Source organism: Sphaerodactylus townsendi, linkage group LG03 (genome assembly GCF_021028975.2).
Source record: "Sphaerodactylus townsendi isolate TG3544 linkage group LG03, MPM_Stown_v2.3, whole genome shotgun sequence".
NCBI classification, from domain to species: Eukaryota; Metazoa; Chordata; class Lepidosauria; order Squamata; family Sphaerodactylidae; genus Sphaerodactylus; species Sphaerodactylus townsendi.
This window is the reverse complement of record NC_059427.1, coordinates 110,544,470-110,571,914: the sequence shown is the minus strand read 5'-3', so window position 1 is coordinate 110,571,914 and position 27,445 is coordinate 110,544,470. Positions and strand designations below refer to the sequence as shown.

At 41.1% G+C, this 27,445-nt stretch overlaps 1 protein-coding gene across 2 annotated transcripts; it reads left to right on the top strand.

The window, feature by feature from the left end:
• Positions 1-328: 328 nt before the first annotated feature.
• AKAP8 (A-kinase anchoring protein 8) lies at positions 329-25,856 on the top strand. Of its 2 annotated transcripts, XR_007243848.1 has the most exons (14): positions 329-441; positions 6,810-6,848; positions 8,597-8,629; positions 9,532-9,817; positions 10,207-10,723; positions 11,153-11,297; positions 11,717-11,761; positions 15,195-15,291; positions 16,379-16,520; positions 16,906-16,999; positions 19,792-19,922; positions 21,475-21,570; positions 22,881-23,074; positions 24,530-24,665. XR_007243848.1 is itself a non-coding variant. In XM_048488631.1 (13 exons), exons 1-13 carry the CDS (start codon positions 426-428, stop codon positions 24,941-24,943), a joined length of 2,055 nt encoding a protein of 684 aa, XP_048344588.1. In that variant the 5' UTR covers positions 329-425; the 3' UTR covers positions 24,944-25,856. The 2 variants fall into 2 exon arrangements, 1 of the variants encoding a protein (XP_048344588.1); XM_048488631.1 differs by lacking the exon at positions 22,881-23,074 and having other exon boundaries at positions 24,530-25,856.
• The last annotated feature ends 1,589 nt before the right edge of the window (positions 25,857-27,445 follow it).

Genomic DNA, 27,445 nt, shown 5'->3' with positions numbered 1-27,445 from the left:
GGGCTCAGAGCGGCTTACATTTAAACAGATTAAAATAAAATACATTAATAAAATACATTAAAATACAGATTAACATAACTACATTACAATAAAATACATTAATAAAATATATTAAAATAAAAAGATTGCTTAAGATAGGGAACCGGAAATTTTCACAGCAAACCATTAAAACTGTGTCTCATAGCTCAACGCGAACCACCTCGGGGCTTGGAGGAAAAGGAGAACGGACCAATGGGAGCGGATGCAAGAGAGGCAGGCGGGAGAAGCAGCCATTCGTGGAAATTCAAGTGGGAGGGCTTTTGGGATTGCAACCAATTGAAACTGCTGAGTCCGCAGCACTAGCCAATCAATAGCGGACAGGAGTGAACGCACAGTTAAAGACTAGAATTGCCTTGCGTGGCTATAAGTTGGCGGCGAGGGAAGACATGGAGCAGGGATATGGTGAGTGCTGTTCGTGGGAGATGTACCGGACAACGCGGGAAGGGCGCGCGCGGAAGGAATTCTGACAACCACGACCGTTTCTTTCATGGTGGCTACGATTTACTCGGCGGCTGAGCCGGGCTCCGAGAGCCTGCTCTATGAGGCAGGGACAATGTTGATTGGCTATTAGACTTGTCTCTCAGTGCTTTTCTCCTGGCGATTGGCGAGGTGGTTGGGATACGGGGCGGAGGATTTGATCGTTCTGTTCAGCGGGGGGTGAGGACCTATTTCCAAAGACGACACAAAATGGCGTCGATATAGTTTCTTTGCACTGCCTTAGCCTGCTTTCACACTCCCTGCCCCCCCCCCCATTTTTAGTGACATTCGTCTCTCTGAAAGGTTGTGCCTTTCATGTAGAAGTGAACTGAACTCGTCGTTCTCCACCGTTACCCACAGGTCTCTGCTCTTTCCACTTCAAAGCAGTTTTCTCCTTTAGTACAGCGCCTGTGTGTTTAATGGCTTCGTGGCGAGCGGTGTGGTATTAGGTGAAGAGTGGCATGATGATGGCGCCCAGGACCGTCAAGGCGCAGCCGAATTAGAGGGACCCTGTAGGCCGGGGGTTGCAAACCAAGAGACGTTCAGAGGCGGTTCTCCGTTGCCTGGCCCTGCACTGCAACTAGGTGGTCTCCCATACACCGAATCCTAACCAGAGCCAACCCTGCTTAGTTTCCAAGAACTGACGAGTTGGGCTAGCCTAGACTATCCAGGTCACACCAGGTTTGGTACACAGGTGACAGTTCAGGGACCATTTCGAATGGGTTTCTCCCCGCGCCCCCGTGTTAAAGCAGAAGAGGCCAGCTACAAAAAAAGTTGGCAGCTCTGTTCTTACCACTTCAGTACTTGCAGGTTTCTGAAGCCCTGAAACGAATAAAGCTGAATGGTATTTTGAGAGGTGGCTTTCTTTATATTTGTTAAAGCTTTATACCCTACCCTTCGTCATGGTTCAAAGCAGCTGTAGCACCATATATCTTAATTTTAACAAAGATCCAGTGTGTTCAGGCTTTGAGAGCAAATGTTAAACCTTCAGGTTAATTCACATCTTTTGCTTTCAAAATATTTCTGCTTCTGGATGTGAGCGGGTTATGCCAACAGCCGTGACATTCTTCATGACATGAATGATTGTGTCTCAGTTGCCATTCTTGTGTGTCCGTTGAGCACTTTAATACTTCATGTTTAACATGGACCCATTCTGGCTCCATAGTAGCTGAAAATATGGGCCAGGATGTAGAAATAGAGAGGGTGTTTGCCCCTCTCAGTTGATATAGCAGCATTGAACTACACTATGATATCATGCTATTGTAATGATGTAAAGCCATGTTACTGAAGATGACTTCACATGCAAAATGTAAAAACTGCACAGGTTTAATGTTATTCATTTATTCCATTTATACCCCCACCTTCCACTCCAATGGGGACTTAGAGCTGCTTACAGCATTCTCCTCCCATCCACTTTATGCTCACCTTTGAGGTAGACTAGGCTGTGTACCTGTTTCAGGGTCACTCAGTAAGCTTTCATTGCAGATTTGAACCCAAGTCTTCCAGATCTTAGTGAGACACTCTAACCACTGCACCATATATACTTGTTGAGGAGCCATGCTTGGCGCCAGTTGCCCCTGGGAAAAGTTTCCAGGTCTGTGGATGGGCCAATTTCACACTGAATTTTTACTTTCAAGCTTTTGGTTTTCATTTAGGTCCAGTGAGATTTGAATTCTGGCTATTTAGTTTCAGGAGAATATTCATTGTACAAAACAAGACCTCATTACTTTGTTTATTTGTATCCCAAGGGAGGCTGGAACCTTTGTAATAATTCATTTTCCATTTCTTGCACAGAGAATTACCCCTAAAAGATTTATAATGCAATTTACACCAAGCCCCTTTCTACCTCAACTTCTTCCATCTCCTATTTTTTCCAACAAGTATTCTGAAAATGATTTGTTAGGTGAAAAAGTGAAATAAATATTGTTATCTTTAAGGGGTCACTAGGAGAACCTCCCCACTTGACCTCAGTGTATGGGCCGGCTCATGTGGGCAAATATACTCTTTAGGTAGGTGGGACCCAAGCAATTTAGGGCTTTAAATATGATTGTCAATACCTTGAATCGGGCCCGTTAGCCAATATGGAGCCAGTGCAGTTCTTTCAAGGCCAGCTTTATATGCAACCAGCCAGGTTGACCCAACAGCAGCCTAGCTGCTGCATTTTGTACCATCTCCAGCGTTCAGACTGTCTTCAAGGGAATTCCCACGTGAAGTGCATTACAGTAATCAAGATGGGAGGTTACCAGGGCATTCAGTACTGTGGCCAGGTCCCTTCTGTCCAATTAGTTCTATATAGATTGGCTCTCTTTATTAAGATGAACAACAGTAGTTGAGAATTTATGCTGATATTGCATTTGCAAAAAGTCATTTAAAGATGAAAATATAAATACATTGAACATTTGACATAGTTTTCAGCAATGTCTTGTATAATTTAGTTTCCATTCATCCTTCCTCCACCCCTCCACCCTTCAATAATTACAACATTTTCCAGTTTGAGGCAGTAATTCAAAAGAAAACATAAAGGTTCTTTTAAAAGTAATATTCTTCAGTTATGGGGCAGGGGATATGGTGCTGCTCCAGCAGCACCATATCGATACCCAAATTGTAAAGGAATTTAAGAGTTAAAACCAGCACATTGCATTGGACCTCAGAACATACTGACAGCCAGTGCAGTTACTGCTAGGGGTGTGCAATTCAAAAAATTATTGTTTTGTTTGCATACAAGAAAGTCAGGAAGGGCATGATTATAGGTTCATTAAATAATGGGAGCATTGTTGTTTGTCCAGATATTCGAGCAATGTTCCCAAAATTGAATGAAAAATTATAATCGTGCCCTGAAATGACCAAATATCATTAAAACTGTTTTTTAATCTTCTGTCCTGCAGAGACGGCAGGAACAGTAAAAGCATGAAAGTGTTCCCAAACCTCCTTGAATGTCACAAAATAGAACAACAGCTAATTAATGTTTTAAATAAATAAGCCAGCAGGTGGTCTGCAGTGCATTGGTGTTTTTGATGCCCTTCAAAGTTTGAAAGACCACTATTTCAACAGGCAGTAGATCTGTCCTTTAAAGTTTAAATGAGTCAGTAGATTGGTCCCCACCTCCCAGAGGCATCTGGAGCTGTAAGGAAGCATATCAGTTACACCTGTTAACAGCAACTTAATCCTTTCCTAGAAGTTTAGTGATCATTTACATTTTCATAACCATATAGAGTTTCCATTGTAATAGTTGATTCTAGAGGCTATGAAGATATGAGCAGTCTCTTAGCTTATTGGAAGGGATCCAGACACTATACAAGTGTAATTTTTTTAATAGTATATCTGGCTGGCTCTTTCCGCACAGGCGGAATAGAGCGCCTCAGGGATGGCAAAAACACTGTCCCTGGGGAGGTGTTCGCAAGGCCGCCGCCGCTGCATTGCAGCAGCGCTGGCCTCGCCACCCCAGAGCGGCGTGAAGACACTGCTTCTGAACCTCGCTCCCTGAGCAAGGTTTTTCGGAAGCAGCGTCTTCCAACTGCTGCCGTGCGAACAGCAGCAGCTGGAAGGCACCATTCCCCCCCCCCCCCATCCCTGTTGCCGTACCTCGTCTCCTGGCTTCCGGCGTGTCGCAGAGGCCAGGGGACACGCCCCCCTGGCCTGCGACTCCAGAGCTGCCGTTCCAGCCTGCGGGGGGGGGGGGTCCCCTGGCCTCTGCGATGCACTGGAGACAAGGGATGGCGACAGGGAGGGCGCAGCCTGTGCGAAGGCTGCGCCGCCGCTTGCACCCCTGCCGGGACCATCCGTGTGAATGGTCCTGGGGTTGTGTGTTGGCATTGTTGGTGCCTGTGTGGAAAGGGCCAGATACTAAGAGCAAAAGCAGGTCAGAGTCCAGTAATACCCTCTGTGTTGATGCTGTAATAATCATGCTATTGACTGCACATAGGACCCTTTCTTGCAATACAAGACAACTCTTGATGCTTCAGAAGTTTCTGTGGATAAGAGTCTCAATATGACTTCACTTTTCAGAACTAGATCGTATGTTTGTTTACGTGGACAGTTGCAGATAGATGCTGACAGCTGTCTCTGTCTTCATTTATGTCTTATATTGACATATAAAGCAAGAAATAATGAAAACTCAGTGTAAAATCAGATGGAGAATCTAGTTTGTGTGCACGTTCATGTGTGAGTGTGTGTGTGTGTGAGAGAGAGAGAGAGAGTCTTACAGTTCTGCATCTCATAGTAGAGTCCCTATCTAATAGACTAGATCCTACATGTTGTGGGTGCAAGGATCTCACAATCTTCCCTGTTCTTCCCTGCTGTCCTGGGATAATTTATTCCCAGGGTTGAGAATTTTGCATGTACTAATAGATCTTTCCTGTGCTCTGCAAGCTGACCCAGTCTGGTCTCCTTGGGAGCAGTGCCTTGAGTGGGAATTGTGACAAGCTGCATTGGTCAGGTGACTTTAGCTGGGAGGGGGAAGGGGACAGAATCAGCCTATTTTTTCTTTTCTGTGAGCAGATCTCCAGTCACACAAAAGGCAAAAAGAGCAGTATCATTCCCTTCTCCCTTGCCCGTACAGCCATTTAATCAGTGTGGCTGTTACTACACACAAGTCTCAGATGCTCGGTGCTTTCCGCAGATGGCTTGCAGGATCCAAACTAGTATCTAAAAAATCCCGTAACCATGATAGAATGTTCAAGCCTTACATAGAAGCAGGGAAAGCAGAAGTGGAAATTGATTCACCTCTCTTCATTTCCTGTTTCTGCTACAATATGTGAAAAATGACTTGCGTCTTTCAGCCACAATGAGAACTGTGGACCCCTGGAGTAACCTGAGCCTCATACTTTTCAGTACTGCAGAGATCTTTACATTTTGGTACTGCTTTTGTTAACTTTGCTTTGTGCAATGTGGAGACTGGCTTTGGAGTAATCGTTAGTTTAGACCAGGGGTCCCCAAACTACGGCCCGGGGGCCAAATGTGGCCCCCTGAAGGCATTTATCCAGCCCGCCAGGCATGGCGGTGATGGCTCCATTCATGTGCAGTGGGGGCTCGAGGGAGAGGAGGAACTGGCCCCAACGGCTGTTGATTGCAGTTACATGATGGCACCCCCAAATCTCCATGAATTTTCTGACCCAGAGTTGGAAACCTTACATGTGGCAACGCCTGCTCCGCCCTTCCCTCTCAGCTACTCCATGTGTTGCTCTCAGGCTTTCTGTTCCGCCTCACTCCCATTGGCATCAGCCAGGCTGGCGAATCGCTGGCTGGCTGCTAGGGAGGAAAGAACCCAGGAAGATACCTGATCCTGGGTTAGATGGAATGCTTCATTGGGAAAGTTCTGCTTTTTTTTTTACAGGGGAAGGTATTCCACAGCCTCCCCAACAATATTTGGAGCCCACCCTGTACTTGACATACTTTGGTCACTGTTCTAAAAATAGACCATGACAGAAAGGCTGAAAGGTGAGATCAAACATTTTACAATCATTTGTGCATAGGAATTTGTTCATAGTTTTTTTAGTCCGGCCCTCCAACAGTCTGAGGGGCAGTGAACTGGCCCCCTGTTTAAAAAGTTTGAGGACCCCTGATTTAGACCTTTAGAATGAATGTAGTTTCAGAAAGCTGAACAAAATACTACTCAGAATGTATAAATAACTACCCTGGTGAAGTTCAGAATGTCTGACCTGTGGGATAATCAGTTGTTACCCTAGCTTCGATTTCCATTCTACCTGATCAGTAATGATGGCAGAAGTGTTGATTAATATTGGTGAACATGGACCAAACCTGGAAGAGGGATTTCTAAATGATTGAAGCGGTTGTATTTTTAATATCATTGTGATAGTTACAAGAGCAGCAGTGGCGTAGTAGGTTAAGAGCTCATGTATCTAATCTGGAGGAACCGGGTTTGATTCTCCGCTCTGCCGCCTGAGCTGTGGAGGCTTATCTGGGGAATTCAGATTAGCCTGTGCACTCCCACACACGCCAGCTGGGTGACCTTGAGCTAGTCACAGCTCTTCAGAGCTCTCTCAGCCCCACCTACCTCACAGGGTGTTTGTTGTGAGGGGGGAAGGGCAAGGAGATTGTAAGCCCCTTTGAGGGGGGATATAAATCCAAACTACTCCTCCTCCTCCTCCTTCTTCTTCTTCTTCTTCTTTTTCTTCTTCTTCTTCTTCTTTTTCTTCTTCAGAATTGTAGCATGAATCAAAATTTGTTCTTTTTTGATATGTTGGAGAGAAGAGATAAAGTAGATCTAGAGGAACAAAAAAAATGCATCGTGGGGATTTAGCTTGATCTAACGAACTTCTTGATTTCCCTTGCAGGTTATGGTACCTGGGGTACTGATGCAACCAATACTCAAAGTAAGTGATTGTGCTACTTAACTGAAGTTGGGGGGGGGGGGGCAAAGATTCTAAACCAATCCTGGTTTGGGGACAAGAAAAAAATCTAATTTGCTGAAGGATCCAAGTATACATGTTACAATAAAGTGGACTCAGACTCTGTGTGCTCAAGGAAGCATGCAGAGTTATTCATGAGATTTTTGGGCTTTTTCTTTTTTCCTTTTTGGTGGCGTAAGTCTGCAGCCCCAACTGCTGGCACAGTGGAGCCAAGAGCTCTCCTGGCCATATCTCTGGACCATCCCTGCTGCAGGGACACTGGTGCAGTGCCCCATGTGCATCCCACTGTCAGGGAGGGTCGTAGCGGTCGCCTGCCAGCAAAATATCCCCTCCACCAGGGCAAGTAGCTTGGGGAAGGCAAATCCATCCATGCAGCCCTCTGCTGCTCCCACCAGCAGATTCAGCCCTCCCCTCTAGATGGGACTCTTAGATGATTGTTTAAAAATTAATAGGACTGAAGGAATGTCTATTAGTATGATTTGGGAAACAAGCAGAGGGCTGCATGGATCAATTTATTCAGTTTTATGCAGACTAATATTAAAAAGATGCTTTAGATGAATTGGCCATAAAGCATTAGATTGTGAACAGACCTGTTGAAAAATTTACAGTGGAGCATAGAGAAAGGTTCAGACAGCCTAACAGCAGAATATTGTAAATGTTTAGAAGAAAAGTTAATCTTGCCTCTTCAAGAAATGATGAATGGAATAAGTAAAGAGAAAGAACCACCACAAACATGGCAGGAAACGCTCATTATACTGATGCATAAACAAGAGAATTACCTAGAATTATCACAGTCATATGGATGCACGTTGCTGCTGAAAGTTGATTACAAATTGTTTAAGATAATCATGGTGATCAGATTAAGAAGGTGTATAAATAAACTAATTCATGAAGAGCAGACAGAACTTGTAGCAAAAAGATATATGAAAGGTTATGTATAGTTTTTAATTAATGCTATGGAGTTTGTAAGCAAAAAAGTGCTTATATTTCTAGATGCGGGAAAAGCATTTGCTAATGTCTCTTGGATTTTTATATTGACACTGGAAAGCTCAAAATGTGGCTAAAGATTTTTTTAACTGGATACAAAGTATTTATACCAAGCAGCATGCAAGGGTATTAATAAATAGGAAAGGAACATCTCAAGGTTTTCCATTATCTGTTTATTCTTGAATTAGAAGTTTTGGAAACAGAGATCAGAAAAAATCAAAGAATTAAAGATTTGAGTTTAGATAGAGAAGAATATAAGATAAAAAGTTATGCAGATAATATAATATAAACTATCACTAATCCATAATTATCAATTAAGTATTTGATGAGGCAAATAGAAAAATGTTGTCTTTTTTTCAGGATATAAAATCAACAGAAAGAAAACCATTCTTTAAAGAAAGGAACTGAGGGCGATCCCACTCCAAACAGGAAGAGGGGAAAAATCATTTCCTGCCTCTCTGATTGGGCAATGGGAATAACCCACAAGATATTTCTTGCAGCTCAGGGGAAAACATATTGTTCATATTTTATTGTGTTGCTGTGAAAGAACTTACATTATACTTATGCAAACTGATTGAAGAAGGTTTTTGACTACGTGGGTACAAATGATATAAAACTTGCTAACATTAGAAGGAACAATATTTTTTTCTGTTACAATTCAATAATATTGCCTTGATTGATGTATTTAATGTAGTAATCAAATTTTGTCTTTTTATCCCATCAAGGTGCATATACTACAAATCCAGCAAGTTGGCAAGGTATGTCATTTTCAGGGGTGCTTGATGTCTCTGTGGATTTGCTTTTCACTAAAAAAAAATACCCTTTTGAATATTTTGCCAGATCTTTTGGAACCAATGAAAAGAATCAGTGGGGGCACTGGGAGGTATTACCAAGTATTTCATATATTGTGCAGTATAAACAAATCATATAGATGGTATAGTTCAGTGGTGGCGAACCTATGGCACGGGTGCCAGAGGTGGCACTCAGTGCAAACAGAGTGCCCCCACACACATCTAGGCTGGCCTGGGCTGCTGGGCTCGATTATTAGCATTAAACCTAAGACCTAGTTTTGGGGAAGCAGTGTAGGTAACCCTGTTAAGTGCTGTTAAACCCCACTGATTTTCATGCGAACTACAGCATGATCCTTTACTTGGGAGTAAGCTCAGTTTCTGGCAATGGGGCTTGCTTCTGAGTAAACCCCACAGGTAGTCGTGATTCACCCATTGGAAGAGTTGCATGGTTGCTTTAAAGCAAAGCCACCGACTACCACCAAGCTTACTCCCGAGTAACACACGCCTTGGAGCCAACCGTTTTTTCTAAACTAAAACCTCAGCATTCAGGTTAAATTGCCATGTTGGCACTGCAATAAATAAGTGAGTTTTGGGTTGCAATTTGGGCACTCAGTCTCGAAAAGGTTCGCCATCACTGGTATAGTTTGTTCTTTGTATCCTGCCCCTCTTCTAAGGTTTTCATGGTCAGATAAGTTTGCTGTCTGAGCCAGTACTGATGATTTAATAATATATAAAGTACATAACATTTATACCTCTTACATCTGGTGACATCATTATAACCATAATGGAGGCAATATTAAAGTGACAATTCTCCACCAGTCTTGTAACTGAGGAAGTCTCCATAACTTGTATTTTTTCCTTTTTATCAGGCTATGAAGGCTATGACTATTACAGTGCCCAAACAAACACCTCTACTACAGCTGCCACATACAGCTATGACACTACTGTCAATGCCAGTACCTGGGACACCTCTAAAGCTAACAGCATGACAATGAATGCTGATGTTGGTGCCACTATGCCAGTTCCAAGTTACAGTACTGGAGCAACAGGCACTGAGAACTCTGACTCCATTATAGCAAAGATAAACCAGCGCCTGGATATGCTGTCAAAGGAAAACAGTGGCGGCAGTGGGGAAGGAGTGGACGATCAAGGAAGGTGACTAAAGTTTCTCCTTATCTTAATGACTGGTTCTTGGATTTAAATTCCATTTGAATTCTTGAAGTATGCTTGACAGTATTAGTTTCATAAAATGTGCAGAACAGCTCAAAATGTAGTCATCTTGTTAATTAACTGCAGCTGTCAGGGATCTCCAGCTGAGGCCCTTTACTTGAGATCTTTTTAACTGAAAATGCTGTTCTGAATTTTGGATCTTCAGCATGCTAAGCATATATTCCATCATTGACTTATGCCCCCTCCCTGACAGAGAATCAGATAACTACTCTAGAAAGCCTCCAGTGTAATAACATTGGCTCTATCAGTATATCTTCAGATTTGCTATCAAGCCTTCTGTTAACTACTGACAAGATCCTTTCTTTGCAATTCAGCTCTTTCAGGTTTGAGTCATTTGAGTCTTATGACTCCAGAGCCCCAATCCCTGATCGTGACTTATACAGAACCAACTATGACTATAGTGAAGTTGGATCGGACAGAAATGATTCTTTCGGAGGCCACTACGATGTTGCCGGTAACCGCAGAGATCAGCCCCGCAACAGAGGAAACAACTATAACTTTGGTAGAGGGAGAGTCCAGAATCGAGGTCATTCAAACACTTTCAATCGTGACCGCTTCACGCCATCAAGTACAGAGCGGCTGTCTGCACGATGGAATGAGATGAATTATATGGGTGGGAGGAATATGGGAGGACCTGGACCCGGACCTGGAAACAGGCTTCCATCACTCTTTTCCCAAGCACTTGTCCCTGAGTACAGAGATTGTGGTGATTATGGCGACTGTGGAGATTATGGCAACTATGGCAATTATGATTACAACATGATGGGAATGCAGGGCATGGGAAGGTTTCCTGGGAACATGCCCTACGGCTACGGCAGATCACGAAGTAGAGTAAGTTCAGAATGCTTTGACTGGAAACTGTTACTATATTTGTAGCTGTTTCAGTTGTTGCTCTTTGTTCATATTCAAGTTGCTTCAGTAAGCATTAATGGAAAGAGTAGATGACCTTTTCCAGACTTTATCTAGGCTATTGCTAAAAGTAAATTGTACCTTCCGTTACAGTCATTGGAAAGAGATGTTAACAAACAGGGTAGTGTTCTCCAGCCATTTCAGATGTCTGAATTTTGCTTAAATTGTACTAAAATAATTACATTAGCAGGGACTCATGGGCATTATTTGGGGCAGGGTTATATCCTATGAGAAAGGATATGTAGTTACGCAGAATTGATGAGAAAAAATGCCAGATGAACTTCATGAGAGTTCTTGCAAATACTTACAGATAATCTGACCAAGCATGTTTTGCTCAATTTGTATTTCTAGGCCAAGAGGAGAGGTTTCCATGGTCGTCCTGGTGGGCATTCAGATAATGAAGGGGGCTTACGTAGGCGGAAACAGTTCCAGAGTGGAGATGAACCTGAAAGCAAACAGGCAAAGATAGATAGTGAAGGAGATGAGTTTGATAATGGTAAGGATTTTATTTTTGGGAAACTATATTTCCAATGGAAGGTAATGTACTTTTAATCTTCGCAATCAGATTTTAACACTTATAGTTCCTAGAAGTATAACCATTTAAAGCATGTCATGATAAAATGTTTACTTTCATTTGATATATTACTGTGCAATTCAGTACTCTTCAGACTTGGAGTTTATTGTGACAATTTAGCATAAAAATTTATATTTTGAATCTCTGAATTAACATAAAAGAAGAGTTAGAAACCAAGATGAAAAAAGAGAAGATATCCCAGAATATAAACTTCTGCTACCAGAGGCTGAGAACCAATTTTCTGGTCGAAGCAGTTCTTATAAAGGATTGCTATTGGGTTATTTTAAAAGTAGGAGTATAGTTTCCCACTGTGGTTGAATTGGATTTTGTATATTTGACAGATGATGGTGAAGGTGATGAGAAATCAGCAGATGACGGAGATAAAGGTGTAAGTAACTTTGTGTGAACCTGGTTTGTCAGTATATCTTGTTATTTCAGTGACTCTGTTACAGTGAAGAAACCAAGTGACAGGCTTACTCATATCCATCTTCCATACACATGCAACATAACGTTGACTGAAGCCACAATGCATTTATATATGTGCAGGAGCTTCTTGATCCTTCAGTCCTTTCTTTCCTGTTTCATCCCAGGGATTAGATTGTGATGTCAGAGAGATCCAGCCTAACATTCGTGCAGTATAAACTAGAAAGAATGTCATGCATGCACCGACTATTTTCATAGTACCTCTTTGCTACCAAAATAATGTTTGATCTGGGTCTTCCACTTTCTGAAATCTGGGTAGATCTTTCAGTTGTCAGAACTTGTCTGGGAGAAGAGCTTTTGCTTTCATTTCAGAAAGGAGAAATTACATTTTTAAGGGTTTCAGACAATTGTAGTTCTTTTTAAGAATCTTGGAAATCTGGGTTATGTTTGAATGAATATGTCAACATTTCTCAATGGAAATTACTGCTACAATTCTTTGTCCTTAAATATGGATTAGTAAATTAGATAAAAATGATTAATATATTTGATTGACAACATTGTAACACAGCATACCTTGCATGACATTTTGAACTAATATGTAGTATTAATAATCTTCTCTCTTTCTCCCCCCCTTTTTTTTTTAAAAAAAGGAGCATTATGGAGGCTTTAAACCTGTAAAGGTAGGGTAAAGTTCACCATTCAACAGGCATATCCAATATATCTCCTTTCTTTTGTGTAATTGCATTTTAGATTAAATGTTGATCCACAATCATGTAACATGTAGTAGTGGTAATCTCTGGACTATAATTGCATGTTTTTTCATTTAGTTTTGTTGTGAAGGCAGGGCATTAATAAAGGTAGCATGAGTTGAATAAACTGCTGAAGTATCTGCCACTACAACCTTCTATTCACTCAAATAGAGGTGCTAATTAATGTGTGAGAGAATCAGAAGTGCTTAACTGGATCAGTTTGCAAGCCACTTAGCCTAGAATTCTAATGCTGCTCCAGGTAGATGTCTCTGGAACTTTGTACATAAGGCATGATGTGATGGCTGTCCCCTATTTTCTGTTGCTTGTCCCCAGCTTCTGGTTCTTGGCTATGGAGATAATGTATCTGAAAAAGGCTATTTCCCTTTAGTTGGCTTGACTAATTGTCCATGTAATAAGCTAATTTTTTTTAATCTGCTTAAGATGGTAGTGAATTCATTTTTGCATAATGTGAATAAGTATTTTCTTTTGTCCCAAATCTTTCATTCAGTTTCATGGTCCCAGGGTCTAGGAATGAGAGATAATTTCTGTTTTTATTTATTTAAAACATTTATTAGCTGCCTTTCTTTCTTACATAGCTCAAGGCAACTTGCACCATAGATAAAACACGTCAGATAAAATACGTTAAATACAAAACCAAAATGTAAAATCACTACTCAGGGCTACTATTAAATTTAACCATATGCAGTCCTAAATAAAGTACTCTTCAAGTGCTTCCTGAAAACTGAAAGGGAAGGATGGTCCAGACGCACCTCCCTGGGGAGGTTGTTCCTTAATTAGACATCTGCCAATGAAAAGGCTCTCTCTCAGGTACCTACAGAACAAACTTCTTTGATTGACAGGACAGTCAGAGAAACCATTCTCTACCTTTGATCTTAATTCCCAGGCAGGAACTTATGTGAAAGTGGTCTTTCAAATACCCTAGTCTCAAGCCACGTAGGCTTTAAATGTGTGTCTGCACTCTCTCTTCTACCACCGCATTTAGTCATCCTATTATGACTTCCACCACCCCATTTAGTCATCTTAGGAGCAGCAGTGGCATAGTGGTTAAGAGCAGGTGCATTCTAATCTGGAGGAACCGGGTTTGATTCCCTGCTCTGCCACTTGAGCTGTGGAGGCTTATATGGGGAATTCAGATTAGCCTGTGCACTCCAGCACATGCCAGCTGGGTGACCTTGGGGGAGTCACAGTTTATCAGAGCTCTCTCAGCCCCCCCCCCCACCCTCACAGGGTGTTTGTTGTGAGGGGGAAGGGAAAGGAGATTGTAAGCCCCTTTGAGTCTCCTATAGGAGAGAAAGAGGGGATATAAATCCAAACTCCTCCTCCTCCTGTTCCTCTTCTTCTTCACTAAACAGCCCCTAACTTGTTAACTTGTATAGAAAATGCTCAAATGCTGTGATCATAATTGTCAATTGTTTGTATCTTTTGCTGATACCATTGAAATGGGCGGTTGAAATTGTGTGTTTTAAATGTGACTGCCACTGTTCATTACAGTATTTTGGTTTTTACTACTTAATTCCTGGTCAATATTTTACTGTACTAGCATCAGGGAATTAACTTCTGGGAACTTTCCACTTTGACACCTGTGTGAGGTTTGATTGGGTCTCAAGCATATGTCTTGCTACCTGAAGTCATCTTTAACAGGCAAAGGCAAGAACTGAACATGTGCTTCCAAAGCCTGTGTTCTGCCATTGAATTATTGTGCTGTTCTGTCATTCACTTATTTCCCCACTAATCAACTTATACTTTTTCTAGTGCATCCTTCTAAACCCATTAGAGTCAGTGGGCTTAGAAGGGTGTGATTCTTCTTAGTATTGTACTGTTAGACTCTTTAAACATTCTGATGAAAAACTAAAGAGGTACGAAATGAGGAGAATATATAGGTTATATCATATTTTTAGTTACCAATGTGTTTTCTTTTGAGTTTAAAAGTTCTTGGCTTCACTGGTTTTCTGTAAGAATTTATTATCTTCTGTATTCGGTTGGTATGAATTTTAAAGAGTGCTATCCTGCTTTCGAGACAGTTTCAAAAAAGACTTAATGGCACAGTGCAATAAAACTTAAATACTACTAATTAACACCACATGCTTTTATAGCCTGTCTTTCCTACTAATTGGTTGGAGTGGGATTTTAGCTTCTCATTAACTCTATGAGAGAGAATGGCTTATCTAAGGCTAACAGATTTCATAATTAAGTGGGGACTGAATCCCCACTGCACTCTTAGCACTATGCCATGCTGGTGGTTTCAGCTGTGCTGAGGGCAAATTTAAATGTTACACCTCCAACATGGAATGGAAAGTGCTTCTGGAAAGTATGTTCCTGTGTCAACATTCCTCTTTGGTAGGTATAATGATAATCCAGTATGCTAGTTTACGCACTGGTATTGAATAACCTGAACAGTGGCCATAATGGTGGAAAGGTGATATATATGTGTGTGTGCTTTTTAAAATGGCACTTGCTACATGGAGCTTTTAAAAAAATGTTAATGGCACCCACTTTTGGTCCATAACTGGCCCTAAGTAAAGCAAGTCAAGGGATGAGGAGGTCAGATATCTGTAACCCCAAACAGCCTAAAGCAATTGTAAGATGTTGGTTCTTAAAGAGCTGCTTTAAACATAACTCTCCATAGCCTCTGGTGATGGCTGCGATGATGACGATGAAGAGACCAAACAAAAAAAAGAGAAACAGAAACGCCGGGATCGAATGCGGGACCGTGCTATGGACAGGTAAGCAAACAAAATATAACATACCTGCTTCTTTAAAGTATTTTTGGCTTCTCCCGTTTCTGTTTTGTCGATAAGATCAGGTTTGATATCTATCCCATGTCGCCTTCAAATTCTTAGCAAGGGGAGTGTTGCTTTGCCATATTAATGAACACAAAGTAACTGTAAGACTTCATAATGGGTGAAAATTATTGAATTGTAGTATTTTAGATTACAGCCAGTAATTAGTCATAAAACAAAGAATAGGGTTAACAGGTCACCCCAGTTAAATTTAAATAATCTCTTGTTCCAGCCATATGTGTTGTCACAGTTCTAAGAAATAAACTGTTAATTTACACAGTTATTGACAACTTGTTATTGTGAACAGCTCGGGGGAAAAAATGTAAAGGCAGTGCAGGTTTTGTTTTAAAAAATAACCAAACAGTGATTGCACAGAACAGTTGTGACAAATGATGGCTAGTAATTGTCCTAATTTGTCATTATTTCATTTTGCTCCTACTCATCTGTCCTCTTCAGAAGGGAAACACAAAGTTCCTCTTCCATTGGGAACTGAGGGGTTACTTTAGCTGCTCCTGCTTTGTTACAGAACCTTCTTAAGCTAACACTCTCTTCCTCATGGAAGAAATCAGCTTCCCACCTGATTAAGAAATGTTGCCTTGCATGCTGGGTCCAGCTTAGCTGGTGCAACCCCCAGGCCCCTTTTGTGTAGTCCTATTCCATAGCAAATGCACAGGACAGTATTTATGTTTATTAACCTCATTTATACCCCACCTTTCTCCCCATTGAGGACCCAAAAGCAGCTCACAGCCTTCTGTCCTCCATTTTCTCCCCACAACAGCAACAAAAAGAGAATTTGAAAATCTGGCTGATCTCCAGAATAGAATAGGTTAAATTTACAGTTTTGGCTAACTGTTTAGCATAGCGTAACAGTACATGAAGTAGCACTGGAATAAATAGAGAGAGGATAGTGTGTGTTGTGTTGCCAGGATGGGAAAGTGTCTTTTTGTTTCTGAAGAGCTGAATTTCACACGTACTTTCAGAAGTACTTGGGGCAAGGTGAAAAAAATCAAACTTGCGTCTTTTCCTTCAGAATTCAGTTTGCTTGTTCTGTGTGTAAATTCCGAAGCTTTGATGATGAAGAAATTGAGAAGCATCTACAAAGCAAATTTCACAAAGAGGTGTTGCGGTACATTGGAACAAAATTGCCTGACAAAACTGTAGAGTTCTTGCAGGTATGTTCCCTTCAAATCTTGTTCTACACTGAGTACTGCTTGCTTCTCCCCTCAACCAATAATTCCTAGTTGTAGACCTTCCTTGCAAGTGTATTTAAAACTAGGTTTGTTGAGTTGTTGGTGCATCATGGTTCTGAATAGGAAATGACTGCTTAAGAGCTTCTGCTTCTTCTTATTTTCCTCACTGATCATTAGGATTTTTGTTTGAAAAGCCTCACCCTGAAACTTGAAGGAAAGATGCTGCTGCATTGGTTCTGTTCTTTGCATTACAGCTTCATCCAGGGGGACTTTATTGTATGTAGTTGTCTCCTTGTATTGTAAGTTTTGTAATTTGAGGGCAGTGGCTTGTATAATTATATAGAATTTCTCTTTCCCCAATTTCCAGAAGTACATTGTGAACAGAAACAAGAAAATTGGGAAGCGCCGTCAAGAGTTGACAGAAAAAGAGGGCACCAAGCCAAAACCAGACTCTTTCAAGGGTAAGTTAACAGTTATGAGAACAGCAGTACCATTATAAGCAGAGTTATATCCTTCTTTATCCATTTAATGGGCTGAGAGGGTGTAATAATTCTTAATATAGCATTGGAAGGTTATCTTTAGTTCTTTAACCATAATATTATTGCTTTCTTGGTCATAATGTTGATTCAGCTTGGGCCATGAGAAGCAGATGTTCCTAAAAAGAGTCTAGTAGGGTCTGGACTGGAACACCATGGAGAAATTGGCTTTAAAAATCTTCGTGTTCAGTATGGGCTGCAAGGCTAAGAGATAGGAGATGGGAATTTAGTTTTACTTGTAAGCTCTTTCATGTGTATATGATTCTTATATCCCTCCCTTTCCTCAAGTAGTTCTGAACAGCATAAATGAGGTTATCCTACTTTTATTTTCACACCTACCCTGGGTCAGGGAAAGAGAGCGACTCGCTCAGTTAAGATGCATGATTTAATGGGGCTATGAAACCAGGTCTCTCCGGTCTGAGTCCAGTACTATACCTGAGTCCAGTACTATACCTGAGTCCAGTACTATGAGAGTCACCCTAAGCAGTTCTATTTGGAATACTGCAGAGGTATGTTGAGTGGAACTTACTCCCAGGAAAATGTTGTACTATATACTAGTATATCAATGTTGGAGATAGAGATGGATTTTTTAACAACAATCACTTTCCACTTGTCATAATACCTGGAATTAGTAACGTTATTAGAATTGTGTGTTTGTCAGTTTAAAATAGTGATTGTTGACTATTTCAATCCAGTTTTGCATTTTGTAAGACCAGAGTCATACACACTGTAGATCATATATTTATTTGTTTAATGTGTTTATACCCCACTTTTCAGCCATATTATCCATCCAACTCAACTTATATCTATCTATCACAATTTCTACTTAAAGCTACTTGTGGAGAAGCATATTTTTTTTAAAAATCACCAAATACTGCAGCATCTGTTGGGGCTTCTGAATGCTCAGAGGCTGGAATGCAGTAGTTGGTAGAATTGATAGCAGGGAGAATATTCCAGGTGTCTGTCCTTCCTTCTTGACTCTTCCTTCCATTTGCTGCTTACTTCTAATTGCTGCGTCCATTGCTTAGACTTAGAGCTAGTTTCTTGAGAGTGTGCCTCAACAAAAATAAAGTGCCTCAGATGACCTGTTTCTCAAGAGAGGCCCACCTACAGTCTCCATGGAACTGCCAGTTGCTGTGGTTGTGAAGACTAGTTCTGACACAGGACATGAGTACAGAAATATAAAGCAGCAATTAGAGAACTTGGTCAAAAAAGCAAGGCTCCATTGGGTTGTAATAATTTGAGGTCTTAATCCGGCAAACCTCCATGAGAAATTCCCCATTGTGCTAAAAATAAAATTACACAAATAAAATAAATTGGCACAATTCTTTTATGATGCTATGGTTGGAATTTGAGGTTTCTTCTTCCAGAGTTTGCAGACAACTTTGATGATCAGTAAGGGCATTAACATAGTGTGATACGTCTTGAAAAAGGCAGCGACTTTTTTTACTGGTGCTGATGAATAACATTAGATTTGAAATCTGTGTGGAGTATTTAAGTCGTTAATTATAGCAAGAGGCAGACTTTTTCCTGGTGGCCTGTTGAAACTTGTAGCTAGGCAGTAAGTGCTTAGTAAGTGGCGCAAAACTTAGTTTATGTGGTTTTGCAGCATTGTTTAGATGAGAATTTTAGATTAGAGCCAATGTTGTAATGTTAATTTTCCATGTGTCTGGGTCAAATTGCCCTCGGGATGACTGTACTAAGGATTGTGGGATGCTTTAATTCTTTACTAATGGAATGCATAACGATATTACATAGCATGATCTTAATTTTATGCTTGCAGCAGTTCATGTAGCTAGTTGGTGGGGGAGAGATCTGATTCCTGATGGCATACTGGTTTGTGAAATCTCATACCAGAACAAGTTAACATAAGAACATAAGAACAAGCCAGCTGGATCAGACCAAAGTCCATCTAGTCCAGCTCTCTGCTACTTGCAGTGGCCCACCAGGTGCCTTTGGGAGCTCACATGTAGGATGTGAACGCAATGGCCTTCTGCGGCTGTTGCTCCCAATCACCTGGTCTGTTAAGGCATTTGCAATCTCAGATCAAGGAGGATCAAGATTGGTAGCCATAAATCGACTTCTCCTCCATAAATCTGTCCAAGCCCCTTTTAAAGCTATCCAGGTTAGTGGCCATCACCACCTCCTGTGGCAGCATATTCCAAACACCAATCACACGTTGCGTGAAGAAGTGTTTCCTTTTATTAGTTCTAATTCTTCCCCCCAGCATTTTCAATGGATGCCCCCTGGTTCTAGTATTGTGAGAAAGAGAGAAAAATTTCTCTCTGTCAACATTTTCAACCCCATGCATAATTTTGTAGACTTCAATCATATCCCCCCTCAGCCGCCTCCTCTCCAAACTAAAGAGTCCCAAACGCTGCAGCCTCTCCTCATAGGGAAGGTGCTCCAGTCCCTCAATCATCCTTGTTGCCCTTCTCTGCACTTTTTCTATCTCCTCAATATCCTTTTTGAGATGCGGCGACCAGAACTGGACACAGTACTCCAAGTGCGGTCGCACCACGGCTTTATATAAGGGCATGACAATCTTTGCAGTTTTATGATCAATTCCTTTCCTAATGATCCCCAGCATAGAGTTTGCCTTTTTCACAGCTGCCATGCATTGAGTTGACATTCCCATGGAACTATCAACTAAGACGCTTAACGATTTGCCATCAGTTGTTGTGGCTTATATCTAATTCAAATGTATGCCATTTTAGGAATTGGCCAGGAACACTTCTTTAAGAAGATAGAAGCTGCTCACTGCATGGCTTGCGATATGCTAATCCCTGCACAACAGCACCTCCTTCAGAGACATCTGAGGTCTGTGGATCACAACAGGAACCGTAGGGTAAGTAACCCTAGTGTCTTGGAGGTCTTTCTGATACTTCCTGTATGAGACTAGGTGTTGCAATTATTTTGGCCTGTATGGAGGATCTATATAAGGAGAATCAGTTTTAGGTTTTTTGTAGATTTCATTGTGAGAGTTTTTGCTTGGAGAAATTACTAACGTGCTTTAAGATTACTAATGACTTCTCCCATCTCTGGAACTGAATAGTGATTCAGCAGGGGAGATATTTGGTTGGGCCAGAATGGCTAGCATGCATGTCCTGTTTTTGTTTGCTTTCTGGGTAAAAGATGACAATCAGTTCAAGAACTCTCAAAAGTTAAAATCTATAGAAATGTCTTGTCAGATGGCTTAGCAGTCTCCTATTTCAGCACTGGTTAGAGCACAATCCATAAACCCTTTACACAAATTTTAAAAAAATACATTATTTACTGATCCAGTGTGGGGTTGAACAGACCCCAAAGTTGGGGGAAAAAATCTTGGGGTGCATGACACCAACCTCAAAGAAAAAGCATTAAACATTTTTGTTTGATAGTACCGAAATATAAATTAAAAGGGTAACTTTGTCAATTTCATACTATATTCCTTTTCAACACAACTGAGAATAAAAAAGTACTCCAACACATCTGCGTGTTGAATTCAACTTGCAAAAAGTTATGGGGGTGGGGTGAAATGCTATAAGGCAATTTTCCTTGTGAAGGTTGGGAAATATTCAGAGAGTAAATTTGTAGACTGAAAACAAAGTTTTATCCACTTTTCCTACCTCTGGATCAGTTTTACCTAATTTTTTAGACGAGGATACTGTTTGTTCTGGTTCCAGTTTATGAAGGAGCATGAGGAAAGTGTGATATATGTGAAGTTCCTGAAACATATTGTAAGTCATTCTCTGAGATACTGCAAGCTAATCTGCTTGCCAGTTGTAAACCTGAATTAAGGTTGCTCTTTCCCTTACATGGTCTTGATAGTTGCTAATTTTATACTTTTAGTGACAATTATGTATCTTTTTCCTACCATTACAGTTGAAACATAAACTTTCGAAATCCTTACTTATTTTGCTACATTGCGTGCAAAGAGAATTTGCAAATTATATTTGTATGGAAACACAAACTATGCAAGTAGTCAGAGGAGTATGAAATGTTAGATATAAATAAAACAAGTACATAACAGTAGAAACATTTTATCAGCTTTATTTCCTATCTACTAGCTCCATAATTAACTTCGGGCAGTAGAGAAGTCTCAGTTTCCTGCTATTTCACATTAGTCTTTCAATTCCTTGCTTTTCATAACATTTTTCACCTAGCACAACTCTCTTTGTTTTGATGACCATGTAAATTGAGAATTCCTGGATAAAAGCCTCACATAGACGTCTACAGCAGGACGTCTACTGACCATCCTCCATTTAATAGTTTTGTCTCTCTTGGTAGAGACATAGGTAAGTAGCGGATTGATGCCCCAAAATAGAAATAGAAACAGAGAGAAAGACATGCAAGAAGCTGCATTCAATCCACAATTTTTTTGTACTTGATCATCATATTTGCTTATCTGCTCTTTCCAGATGGCGGCTGAACATTTCAAGAAAGCTAGTTTCCATGTAGCTAAGAGTGTCCTAAATAGCAAACACATTGTGAAAATGCTAGAAAAGTACCTTAAGGTAAGTAAGCAGGGTAAGGGATCATGAGCTTGGCCTTGACAGACTATTGTACTAGAATGGCTGCATGTTACTTTCACATGAAATGGAGAGAAACAAATTTAGTGCTTTGTTTTTCTGTGCATTGCCTGTATGTTTGAGCCATGTTTTTTCCAGAAGTGTTGGATACTCAGACTACCAGGCTGTATCTAACAAATCTCTTTCCTGTTTTTAGCTGGTGTTGAAAAAGATCCAAATTAAAATTAGACAAATGAACAAAAAAGAAATATGCTGTCTTTAAGACAGCCCTTTGACAATCATAGTGTAAAATCCTATATTGAGGAAGCACTGCAACCAATATAAGCACTGCTTGATGGGCAGAAATATTACTTGGATGCATTGCATTTCTTCCTCACAGTGTGGGTGGGTTGTCTCTTATATAAGATGGTAGGCTTTGCATTGATGTATTCCAGGAAGCTGTTGGTTGTGAGTTAAAGAAATTAATCTTGCATCCATTGTTAGTCCCTGTGTTCTTCCTAAAGATCTCTTGTGGGAAGACCATTTCATAAGGAAGATCAGGGCCTCCAAAACATTTGGATTTAGCCCTGTAGATTAAAACCAGAATTTTGACCCTGTGAAGACTGGAAATAGAGCACAGTCTCCAAAGCAGGGGTTTGATAAGCCCCTAATGGGACCATGCTTGTCTGCATGGGAATTTGCAGCACATGGAGATGCTCCTGTGTGACCAACAAGGTTTTGCCTGCGTAGCATACGTGGCCAAGGGTAATTGGTGTATTCCAATTCTGAGAGGAATGATTGCAACCGTCTGACTGGGTGAAGATGAAAAGAAACACGTTTGGCTGCTATTTTGCCCTGGAAATCCAGGAGCAACCTCTTCAACAGGACCCTCTTGTGGCAACCATAACTAATGGGGAGCAGGTCTTGCATCTGCCATCTCCCCTACATGCCCCTCCCCCCGCCCTTGTTGTGGCACTTTAGTCTTATCCAGACTGAGCTTCTGCCAGTTAATTAAGTCCTGGTCTCTGCTAGGCAGACACTAGCAAAACTGAGACTCCTTTCTCTGGGTCCAGTGAAAGAGACTTTTGAGCTGAAAACATCAGCCTGTGGCTGGCATTGGTGGCCTACATACTGAGGCTGTTTTCCCCCAGCGGCGCCTCATACACGTTGAACAAGAGGGGTGACAGAATTAACCTTGCGGTTGCTCTCCCAAGAGAGCCCTTGGGGCAGATGAGTAGTTGCCCAGTGCCACCCTCTGGGATCTCTCGGAGGAAAAAATGGATCCACTCAAGCGCAACTCCGTCTACCCCTGCTAGGATCCGCAGGTGCCTCAGCAACACCTCATGATCAACGGTATCAAAGGCTCCTGACAGGTCTAACAGAATCAGCATGGACACCTGACCTTTGTCCATCAGCAGGAGGAGATCTTCGACCCACCCAGCACAGTCTCCGTACCATACCCAGGTGCAAAACCAAGCTGAAAGGGGTGAAGGAAGTCTGAGGATTCCAGGTAATGCCAGAGCTGCCCCATCAAAGGTCTTCTCAGCACCTTCCCCAAGAAAGGAAGGTTGGAGGCAGGGTGAGACTGTCATCATCAAGAGGTGATGCTTGAACATGGGCCTAATGCTTCCTCCGCTAAAGGATGCTGGCACCTTGCCCTTCCTGAGGAGCCTGTGACAGTCTCCACCAACTGGGGATTCTGAATTCCCCCCTCCTTTTTTCACTAGCGATAATGGACAAGTCCAAATCGCAGGGTATAATTGGAGCTAAAACTCCAAAATATCAGTGACTATGGCTAATTGGCTGAAAATCAGCCAAAGAAGATATCACTTCTTATCTTTCACCTGCATGGATGTTTTTTCATGGAGGCAGCTAGTATGGTCTGGATCTGATCCATCTGGGTCATAAAACAGAAATAATTGCTGGGTGCAGAAGTCCTTGACTGTAGCATTCAGCCTAGCTCTTGTGGGTGGGATTCCATGAGCACAGATGGAGAAAAAGGACTCACTTATCTTCCTGTGCTTTGTGAGTATAAGACTGAATGTCACTTGCATTTGATCAGTGTATTGCAAGATTTCTGCCACTGGCTTGCTGCCTTCTTTCAGTTTCACATGAAAGTGATCTGTGAGAAGGGGATAAAAAGGGCTTAGGCATTGCTAGATAATGGCAAATGGCAACCAAGAATTTTGAAATCCAGCAGCATAGCACTGATGTGTCAGTCTGCTGATTAGTGTTTTTTTTTTAATAAAGTAATCCGAACTGGAGCAAAACAGCAAAAAACAGAGCATCGTTCCCAGTATGTGCCATAGAAAGCCCTGTTCTCTATCTCAATAAGGTTAGCATGACTTCTGCATGAACAGCTGTTCCCAGTGCAGTCCTCACTTAGTATTCTTGAACTCAGAGATTGCAGCATTTAATGAGATCTTCAAAATGTGAAAGAGCCCATCAGTAGCTTGTATCCCTGTGCCAGCACCTGGTCTTTCTAATAATGAAATAAACTGAAAATATGGAGGAGGCAAACATCTTAGCTGCTAGGATAACTATTTCCTAAAGATAACCGATTCTGCTACTGAGTTGAGTGCTCAAATAGTAAGTTGAGAGATTAGCCATTTTCTGAGGCCAGAGGCATTGAAATTTACTGAGGATTTCACCCCTTGCTGATGTCCTGAGAAACACATTGCAGCAAACTACATTTTGTTCTTTTTCCTGTGAGCTGGACATTTTGCCAGTATTCAAATAGTGCCACAGGATTCAGATAGTCCCTGGAAAGCATATGTGCAAACATTTCTTTAAAAGTTTTCAGGCAAAGAGAGGGATTGCTGTTACTCTGTTTTGACTTACGAATTGAGCACCCACACTTCAACCTCAATGGCGAACTTCCATGTTTTAGATACGAGGCTCCTTATAGGAGGAATTAAGACAGATTTGCAGCCACGTGATAACATTGTGTTTCCTCCTTTGTCAGGGTGAGGATCCCTTTACAGATGAAAACGTTGACCAAGATGTTGATGAATCTGAAGCCTTAGAGGGGGCTGAGGGTGAAAGGGCTACAGAAAGTGCTACAGCAGAGGCAAAAGAACATGCTGGAGATGGGACTGAAGCAGTTGAAGACAGTGAACCTGACAAACCAGAAAGCTGCTCCACTCCAGTTTTCTCTAAAGATGAATTTGTAGAGGAGCAGCAAAAGGAAGAAAAGGGAACAGAGGCTGCAGAAACAGCAGAAGAACCATTTTGTCCTTCTCAAGAATGCCCAGAAGAGAAACTAGCGGAAAACCAAAAGAAGATGGGAGGGAACACCACTGAGAAACCAGTGGCCGAAAACCATGACACCAAGAAGGAAACAGTTGTGGCAACAAGTGCAGAACTGCCGCAGGAATGACAGTGTGGATGTTTCTGTGAAGGTGATTTGTCTTGCTTAAGTGTATAATTTTTTCCTGTTTTTTTATGTTAGCACAGTACATGACTGAAGTGCTGGATTGCAACCCATGTTGTTTCTGTTTTGAAAAAGGGGATTTTGTGCTTTGACAGTAGCAGTCCTGTGCTTTGCTGTTTTCTCAAAAGTGGAAATCTGCAAATATGTTTCATTTTTAGGTTGAAAAGCTTGGGATGCTCTAGATTTCCCTAAGAAACTCTTGCATTTTAGAATGAACTGCCGTATTTGAAAACAATTTTTGAGCATTTAGTTCTTGTTAGATTTTTCAATATAGGCTCATTTGAAAACAAAATCAATCCTCTTTTTAATGGGGGAGTAGGTTAGTAAATCAGTGTGTTTAACTTTCCTGTGAAATTGTTTGCTTATTCAAGTTCCTTGAGAAAGGACTTGCCAGCACGAGGGTTGTTAACTTCATTTATCCAGATTACAGTATTGCATGAGAAATCGCACAGCTAACAATATAGTTTTTAAATAATAAATATATTGAGTGTCACACTTGGACTATCATTTATACTGTGCACTATTTCAGATATTCTGGATGGCAAGATACAACTTGTATATTATGCTGGCATAACAGGGCTTAGTTAGAGGGAGAAAAGTTATGGTCCTATTGAATACCTCCTGTCTTTCTCATACTTTTTGGTAAAAATCACATGAATATAATTCATTCACAGAGTAGATTGCCGAATACTGCTCTGGGAGTACTGACCCAGTACCAAGACCAGCAAAATAGGAACTGGTTTGATATGATTGATGCTTGTCATATAAAGTTTTAAAGTAAAATGAACACTCTACCTTTGTCCCCAATAAGCCTAAAGTTCTTTGTCTTAGCTTTGAAATAAACTTGTGAAAATGCAAACTAGTATTAACATAATTTGTTGCCTTCAAACCATTCACATTTTTTAATTATAGGACAACAGTATGAAGCAAGAAGAACACTCAGGAGTTTGAGATACATACCCTTTTCTAGCTTTTTCACCCTACAAATTCCACAGCCTAGGTCTACAGAGGAAACAAGTTCGGCACCAGGGGGATGAGCAAAGAAGTTGATATTAAACTTGCTTTAACTTTCAATATTATATGTGTATATTTACACATGGATATTGTTTTAAATTTGCTTTTTAAATTATTATGGTATTTGGTTTCTGCTAGGAGTTTTGAGAATGCTGATCACATCCCCTGGGAAAGATAATCTCTTCTACTAAAACAAAACAAAAAATCCAGACAAAGATGAGCTTGCAAGAGTGAAGGTCAGATTTATTCCTTCCCCCAAGAATAAGACTCATGACATACTACAGCAGGAAAAATGAAGAGAGTAAACTAAACCTGGGTGTAATGGTTTAGAGATGGTGGGCAATTAGGATACACCCAACTACCGATTCGTTCAAGGAGGAAGGAGAAATCGATCATTAGAGTTCCCCTCCCCCCAACACCCACATGAAGGGCAGTAAGGGTGTGAGACAATCAAAAGAAGCTTCCACAATAAATATATTTCATCTGCATACATTCTCCACAAGAGCTGGGTAGGCAAGTTTAAAATTCCTCTCCCCCATTTGCAGGTAAGTTAAACAGCAGTCCACCTCTTGAACCAGCAATATGCTTGTTAGAAGAGGAAAGCAACAACTGGGGATCTGGCCAGATAGAGTAGAGAGATGTATATAGTGTGCCCCTTCTTCTATCACGTGTCTAGGAAAGAGCACAAAACTGGGTTACCAAGCAAAACAAAGCACAGAAGAATACAAAAGTCTCCATGATCTTCCCTCTGTGCCTGTCTTATTTACCACATAGGGGTCTCTTCATCTTCCGTCACAATTACCCATCCACAGGTTGCAAGCCCAGTCATGGTAGCTTAGCCAGATCCTGAATGTTCAGCAGTATGCCCATGGTGGGGAAGGTAGCAAGAGATCCAAGTAAATTCTATAGACAGAAACCAGGGCAACAGTTGAAAACAATATCATGGTGGAAGGAAAGAGATGTGAAAGTTTCCAGTGGCAAAGAACATGACAAAGCAGTTGCTGACAGTATATGGAGAAAACAATTGTTTTCCATGTCCTAAGGGCTAACATTATAGGCTTAAAGATGTGCAGATGCCAGAACAGTTTAAGACAGGCCAACCTTTTCATGGGTCCTAGGTACTCAGACACCTTTTGGAATGGCCTCTTGTCTCATAGATCTGCCAGCAATAACACCCTCCACCCACCCACCCCGCCCCTAGTTCAGGTTCAAACTTCTCCAGTCAAGAAAGCCATTAAAGAAAGGCAAAGTTTGGGCACAACAAAATTGTAACTTCACAATGTTCTCAAGCGAATGATTGAGCCAAGAACATTGCTCCAGTTTAATATTTCCTTGTCTTTAACTGTTGGTTCATTTGACCTAAGATCTCAAGTCAGGCTGCACAAATTTATTTTTATGTTTTGCACCAGTAAAACTACAAGCTAGAATGACATA

Bases quoted from the DNA above. Each gene is read 5' to 3' on its own strand.
- AKAP8 (XM_048488631.1), top strand. The intron at 8,630-9,531 runs GTATGTCATTTT...CCTTTTTATCAG, and splicing joins AAATCCAGCAAGTTGGCAAG to GCTATGAAGGCTATGACTAT. The intron at 11,298-11,716 runs GTAAGGATTTTA...TATATTTGACAG, and splicing joins AGGAGATGAGTTTGATAATG to ATGATGGTGAAGGTGATGAG.